Source organism: Malus domestica, chromosome 02, assembly GCF_042453785.1.
Source record: "Malus domestica chromosome 02, GDT2T_hap1".
NCBI lineage: Eukaryota > Viridiplantae > Streptophyta > Magnoliopsida > Rosales > Rosaceae > Malus > Malus domestica.
In genome coordinates, this window is record NC_091662.1 from 13,129,143 (window position 1) to 13,136,431 (window position 7,289).

The 7,289-nt window shown below is 36.5% G+C and overlaps 1 protein-coding gene and 1 pseudogene across 1 annotated transcript; both read left to right on the plus strand.

Annotated features, from left to right (window-relative positions):
- Positions 1-2,148: 2,148 nt before the first annotated feature.
- Positions 2,149-3,470, plus strand: LOC103407108 (salicylic acid-binding protein 2-like). The gene is made up of 3 exons (XM_008346059.4): positions 2,149-2,643; positions 2,727-2,864; positions 3,005-3,470. The coding sequence occupies exons 1-3, from the start codon at positions 2,266-2,268 to the stop codon at positions 3,284-3,286; spliced, it is 798 nt and encodes a 265-aa protein (XP_008344281.3). The 5' UTR covers positions 2,149-2,265; the 3' UTR covers positions 3,287-3,470.
- Positions 3,471-4,773: 1,303 nt separating this feature from the next.
- LOC103456368 (aspartate aminotransferase, cytoplasmic-like) lies at positions 4,774-7,289 on the plus strand (annotated as a pseudogene).

The window sequence follows — 7,289 nt, forward strand, 5'->3', positions numbered from 1 at the left end:
GCTTCTTGATTACTCATCCATATGTGCCTTTTGCTTATCATTTCTGGTTTTTTGTTTGTGCTCTGTTTGACTGCCAAGAAAGTGAGGAAGAAAGTAAAGTACAACAATTAGAAATTTGTACATGCAACACGACTCAAACATCGAATCAATGAAAAAAAAAAGAGAAATTGGAACGAAATTGAATAGGATCTGAGAGGCTTCTCGCCGATTGCCAATCTTTCAAGCTCCGCTCCAACTTCACCTTCAGCCTAATATTTCTTGAAGAGAGAAAGAGAGAGAAATGAGTAACAAATGAAGAGATCGAATTGTAAAAAGAATTTACCACTATAAAAGGTATTTTTGTAAGTTACACTCTAGAGAAAAAAAGACTAATGAAGTCATCTTTTACATGTATTAACTTCTGTCCCCGCTTGAAATGTTTAAAAAATGTTGTCTTATTATAAAATCAAGTATTAAAAGTATACTCTATGTGTAATTTTTCCATTTATTTACTTTGTGCTTGTTTTTAATAATTTTAAGCCTTATAAATAAAAGGAGAAATTAGGTTCTCATCCTTCATTTTGCTACTCCATTGATTAAAATCTTATTCCTTTTCAATTTTTTATCAAGGTCCTTGGATATTAATAACATCATTAATTATTTCAATAATAAAATATTTTTTAATTTCTAAATATATTCATTTAATGTTAAAAATGTTACCATTAGTATATTTATATTTATGACTAATTTTTTTATCATATCTTTTTAGTTTTAGTTTTTAAATGTAATTATTTTTTAATTTGTACCAATTTTCTTTTCAGTTTTAATTTGTACCCATATATTAATTTCTTTTTGTGCCCATATTTTTTAAAGTTTATTTGTATTTGTACCCATATATGTTTTTTTTTTATTTGTACTTTTTATTTTGCTAAATGTACCCATGCTAATTATATGTACCCATTCATGTAAAACTTTTTAATCTTAAAATGTACTCATTCTTAAATATACTAATTTGTTATATGTAAAATGTACCCTTTATTTTTATATAAAATCTATTCAATTTTTTTCTAATCCATTTTTAAACTTATATGGGTACATTCTTTTTTCTTTGATTTTAAAATGTATCCATGTCAAGTTTAATCGAAGAAATTTACTAATGTTATTAAGCCTAATATCTTTTTTTTTGTGATTTTGAAGAATGTACCCATGTTTTGATACAATAATTTTTTGGTTAATTTTGATGAATGTACCCATGTTTACACACACACACACTATGGTATATTTATATTTTAATATTTTTAATCCCACAAATTATGGTTTTTTTTTTTTTTAAATCTCATTTATATAAACAACTAAAATTTTTAATTTTTAATTTAAAAAATATAGTAACGTACGTAGAAATAAATTATCACATTAATTTCAGGGACCTCGATCAAAAATTAAAAACCAACAAGGTTTCAATCAAAGAAAATTCATAGCTAAAGACCACATCCAAAGTCTCCCTAAACAAAATTATCAAAACGAGTAAAATTTCAAAAGCTTAAACAGTCCGAATTTCATTATCTCTTTCTTAAACGATTAGGGTCTCTAAATTTGTTGACTCTGGACACAAAAATCTAGAGTATATCTCATTCCATAGAATATGATTTTGCTGACTCGCATGCAAACACATTTGACTAGTCCCTCCCAAGTAGGAGAAATTCTTGAGTAGGAAACCGGATTGAGGTTAGTGTGAAAGGGAGAGTGAGGTCAAAATAGAATAGAGTTAGCATGACAAATCTTGAGAATGATTATGTGGCGTTTTTTTTTTATATCTAGGTCCGCACGGAAACATAATCTGAGTGACGGACCTCAGAATTCTCCCTACGTAGGCTAGCGGGAGAGCCACACTTAAAGTAGTGCACAATGTGATGTCTTATAAACGAGAAAACTGGACTAGGGTTTGTGTGATAGAGAGGGTGGGACCAAAGTGGGGCACATGATTAGCATGACAAATCTGGGAATATGAGGTATATGGGGAGAGATATTTTTAAGCGTGGCTATTCAAGGATACTCCACATGTCAATACAAGGGCAGAAAATAATTTATTTTTTTGTGTCTTTTCATTTATTTTATTTAAGTACGGGATTGAATACCGGTTAATTTAAAATTTCTCGTATATGAGGTTTTTAATGTCTGAATCGGCACAGACACGTCGTCCTGTCACTGTGACATTGAAATGCTAGTGCATGCCTTGGCCATCTTTATATGCAGTTGTAGAATGGTAGTTCATACCCAACAGATGAAATGGCAGGATCCAACGGAGAACAGAAGGCGCATTTTGTTCTAGTACACGGCGCAGGTCATGGGGCTTGGTGCTGGTACAAGATCAAACAGAAGCTCGAGTCCGGTGGTCACAGAGTCACGGCGCTTAACCTCGCAGCTTCCGGCATCAACATGAAGGCGATTCAAGATGTTCACTCAGCGATTGAGTACTCTGAGCCTTTGTTAGAGTTGATAGAATCGCTCGGTCCGGAAGAAAAGGTGATCCTCGTAGGACACAGTCTCGGAGGCTTGAACTTGGCCCTTGCCATGGAAAAGTTCCCACACAAAATTTCTGCTGCCGTTTTCTTGACTGCGTTTCTGCCCGACACAACTCACCAGCCCTCTTATATTATAGATCAGGTATCTGCATGTTCTTTAATCTATTAGAAATTTTTAACAGAAAGCAAAGTTAAATTGAAAATTGTTTTGTTCTGTGTGAAAAGTTCATGGAAAAATTTCCGGCAGACTCATGGTTGGACACTCGCTTTGAGAAATTTGGAAGCGCCGAACAACCCTTGACATTGATGTTCTTTGGTCCCAAGTTCTTACAAGAGAACCTCTATCAACTCAGCCCGATCGAGGTATCTTGCTCTCACAAGCTCACAAAATGAACTGCAATTATATCATGAAAATCGATGTATTAGTATTTGTATTAAGCTTGTAGTCCATGTATTTATATATATTTCCTGAACTGATGTAACTACGTTGTGTGTGTTCAAAGGATCTGGAACTTGCCAAGAGTTTAGTAAGGAAGAGTTCATTATTTCGTGAAGAAATGGCTAAGATGAAGAAATTCTCGAATGAGGGATACGGGTCAGTTACACGAGTTTATGTGGTTTGTGACAAAGATTTGATAGTATCTGAGGAATTTCAACGATGGATGATTGCAAACAGCGGGGTTAAAAATGTGGTGGAGATTAAGGGTGCCGATCATATGCCAATGTTTTCGAAGCCTCAAGAACTATCCAATACACTTATGGAGATTGCACAAAAGTATGCTTGAAATATGTCAGCGAGCTACATTTTAGGCCAGTTGTTAGGAGAATAAATTTGGCCATCATGAGTGTAAACGTCGTGTTACTCCGTGAGTTTGCTGAAAGTTATAAACCTGGCCTTTGTATTTGCAGTTTGCATCATGTTAATCCTCGTAATGTTTAAATGTATTTCAGTCACTTTTTACTCCGACAGCAGGAAAGAGTTTGTATCAATTCTAAAACTGAAATAAGTGGTGTTGAATCCAAGTGGTGATGCTTCATGATTCTAAAACTTATAATATAGTATCAAATCGGTTCATCAAATTCATCGGTTTGTGATCTTACCACGCTTCTGTGAATGCAGTGCAGTGGTTCAGCTACCTCTTGCTCTGATTTAGTCCCGTTTAGTCCAGGATCCTTTTTCGACTTCATTACTCTAATCTTTCTCTTCATTTCGACAGCACTATCCCATTTTCCTACAGCATCATAGAGGTTCGACGAGATGTTAGTTGCATTATCTTGTGAGTCTAAACTTAAAACCCGCTCTGCTGCACGAGCTTAGTAACGCTCTCCACAATCCAAGATTATTTCCATTAAATGGTTAACTGATCAAAAGTTCCTCTGGAGTATCCAAACAAAGTAACCATGCAAGGGTAGTGCTTAGGCCCAGGTGTGATACCGTTATCCTTCATTCTTCAACCAAGCATGGTTTGCAGGCTCACTGCATAGATAAAATGTTACTTGGGTGCAGTTTGGGATTGAGGTGCTTAAAAAAAAAGCTAGGATGAAAAAAAGCTGGTAGGGGTTTTGGTGTTTGGTAAACTTTCAAAAACAGCTTTCTTTCAAAGTTGGGGGTGAAAAGAAGCCCAAAACCTGAAGGAGTCCTGAGCAGCTTCCAAAAACAGCTTATTTTAGAAAACACGGGTGAATAGTGGACGTTTAATGAATTTTTCAATAACCCAAAATTGCCCTTCTTTCCCTGTCGCCTTCAGCTCTTGCATACCCGAACCCAGACCACTATCTCGTTCTCTCATTCTCTCGTTCCAAAAACCAGCGATCTCTCTCGTTCTCTCGTTCTCCAGGTTTCTCCAGGTTCCCTTTGGAAGCTGCTCTTGTAAAAATTTGTTATTTATTTGTTTGGATTTTACAATTTGGGGATGGGTGTCAGGAAAAACAACTGGGGATGGAGGGGTGGGAAGAGCAAAGGGATGAGGGTATGGGTGTCTGGAAAAACAACTGGGGATGGAGGGTATGTGCGCACGCCTCACTCAAAAAAAGCGAAATTAGAAAAAGAAAAAAAATAAAAAACAAAGAGAGAGAGACAGATAACTATTAAGAAATAAGAATCCCACGCAAATGCTGAGAGGAGAGGGAGAGGGAGCAAAATGGGAGGTTTGGCGAAAAGGGTAGCAGAGAAAGCGAATGGAATGGTTGCAAATCTGTGATTTTTTTAATTGTTGGTTGTTTTTTGTTGGTGAGATCTTAGGGTTTTGATTTGGTAGAGTGGGAGTGGGTGATTTTTGTGATTTGGGGAAGTGGGTAATGGTGGGTTTGTTGTTAGGGTGAGATTTGTGAGCTAGGATTTGGTAATCTGAGTGAGTTGGGGTGGGTTTGGGGGGTTTCTGGGATGGTGTGTTTGGGGGTGAGGTACCATTTGGATCTGAGACTTGTAAAAAGCAAGTGAGAGAAATGGAGGGAAAGGTTGGGAATTCAGTTTGTCTCTGGTTGATCTTGGTAGCTCATCCACTATGGATGACAATGGTGCTTGTTAATTGTTGAATTGGCTGCTGATTATATGTTTGTATTGACATTGAATTTGCATGTTGCTACTTCAATTGACTGGTTTGATCAATTCCCCACTGATACTTTTTTGTTGTTGTTGTATTGCCTCACCTGCCTTTGCAATTAAAAAGGTAAAACCATACTTTTACTTGTATATATGCATATTGATTTTCTCCTGAAAGTTGGAAAATTAATCATGTTCTCTTTATGATGGTATATATTTGTACGTAGTCGTATATAGTGTACCTGGGATCGCTTATATATATATTTGTACGTAGTCGTATTTGTAGTTGGGATCACATACAAATACAACTGGCAAAAGTGTAATCCTCACTATAAAAAATGGAGAGTTTCTGAATTGTCCTGCAAACTTGGTTTGGTAGTTGTCTAACAGATCACCATTATAGTGAGGATTACACTTTTGCCAAATGTGTCTATTATGGTCTGTGTGTGTTGTTGGTTTATTGCGAACAAATGTGTCTATCTTAAATGGTGATGGCCAAGCTTAGATTGCATCTTTTTCCTCAACCCCAGCACCCAATAAGTATATGTCACCGTTGTAGCTACTACAGTATATCTTAAATGGTGACTTGAATGTCTATCTGTATTTTGATCGTTCGTGCGTAAAATCCTTTTCGGTTTTCGAACCGAGGTGAGTCTGTTTTGGACCGAATTTAACATGATTACAAAGCTTTAGTATGTATTGTTAGCGAAATGTATGTTCTCTAATGTATGGGACTCGAGCATGCCGACTCAAGCTGATGTTTGTTTCATTGTCAAAATTATGCACGTCTTCGTAACTGAAGGATTTTTATTTCAAAGGTAGTGGCACTAGTTTTGTTATCATCGTTTGCGAATGTGTTAATTTCTTAACCGCCTTTGTGTTCATGGAATGACAGGAGGGAAAACCACTTGTTCTGAATGTGGTGAGAAAAGCCGAACAGCTGCTCGTTAATGACATGTAAGCTATATCATTGTCAGTAAATTGATTTTTCTTTTAATTTAAAAAGCTAACATTATTGAAGTTAAATGGCAGCAGGCCTTATAACGTGTTTATTCTTCATTCTGTTTTAATACTCTTTTCATTTAGTTAACATGCCTCTTAGAAGACCTCAGTTCTGCCCCCGCCGGAGCAATTGTACTTCTCCATGTATGTGCTCATAACCCCACCGGTGTTAATCCAATTCTTGAGCAGTAGGAGCAGATCAGACAGCTTGTGAGATCAAGAGAAATTACCTTTCTTCAACAATGCTTATCAGGTAGACCACGTGTAGAGTTCCAATTTCTCTACACTCTAGTTTCTTCTTTCTGTTTAACATCATGCTATTCCAACTTCTCATGATGAACTGTTTTCTTGTATTTGTAGGGTTTTGCTAGTGGAAGTTTGGATGGAGATGCACAGTTTGTTCGTAGGTTTGCTGCTGATGGTGTAGAGTGCCTTATTGCTCAAAGTTATGCAAAAAACATGGGTCTGTATGGCGAACGTGTTGGAGCCCTAAGCATTGTAAGACTCATTCCATAACTTTCAGTTGTGAGTTACCTTATTTTGATGCATCCTACTAAAATTTAATACGAAAAAACTCCATACTTGCCATACATCTTAAATGGTTCTTGATTATATTGGTTGTTGAAAATTCTACTTGAACATAGGTCTGCAAGAATGCTGATGTTGCAAGCAAGGTTGAGAGCCAACTGAAGCTTGTGATCAGGCCTATGTACTTGAACCCACCCATTCATGGTGCATCTATTGTAGCGACCATCCTCAAGGATAGGTACTCTTTGAATCTTGTTCATATATGTGCAAAATGACAATAATTGACTTGATGTATCATCAACTAGTTATTGAACTCCAACCCAGAAATAGTTTTTCCTTCCCTATTTGATTTCTAATGATCTTATCACTTAATTCTTCTGTGGTCAGGGATTTGTTCAATGAGTGGACAATTGAGTTGAAGGAAATGGTTGATCGTATCATCAGCATGCGTCTTCAACTTTTTGAATCCTTGCATGCCAAGGATTAGCATGGCGGGTCTGAGCTCAAGGACCGTCCCTCATCTTACGGAGGCAATACATGTAGCTGTTACTCGTGCTGCCTAGTCATATGTTTAGAAGGCAACATTTTCTTCTTGTGAGCCGACTCCAATGTTGGACTCTTCCCTTTCCACAGTTTTGTTGTAATAATTGTTTTACCTTATTAGATGAGGTTAAAGATTTCTCCGACTAAAGATAAAATGAAGAAAATCTAGAGAA

Bases quoted from the DNA above. Each gene is read 5' to 3' on its own strand.
- LOC103407108 (XM_008346059.4), top strand. From the start codon at position 2,266: ATGGCAGGATCCAACGGAGAACAGAAGGCGCATTTTGTTCTAGTACAC. The intron at 2,644-2,726 runs GTATCTGCATGT...CTGTGTGAAAAG, and splicing joins CCTCTTATATTATAGATCAG to TTCATGGAAAAATTTCCGGC. The intron at 2,865-3,004 runs GTATCTTGCTCT...GTGTGTTCAAAG, and splicing joins ATCAACTCAGCCCGATCGAG to GATCTGGAACTTGCCAAGAG.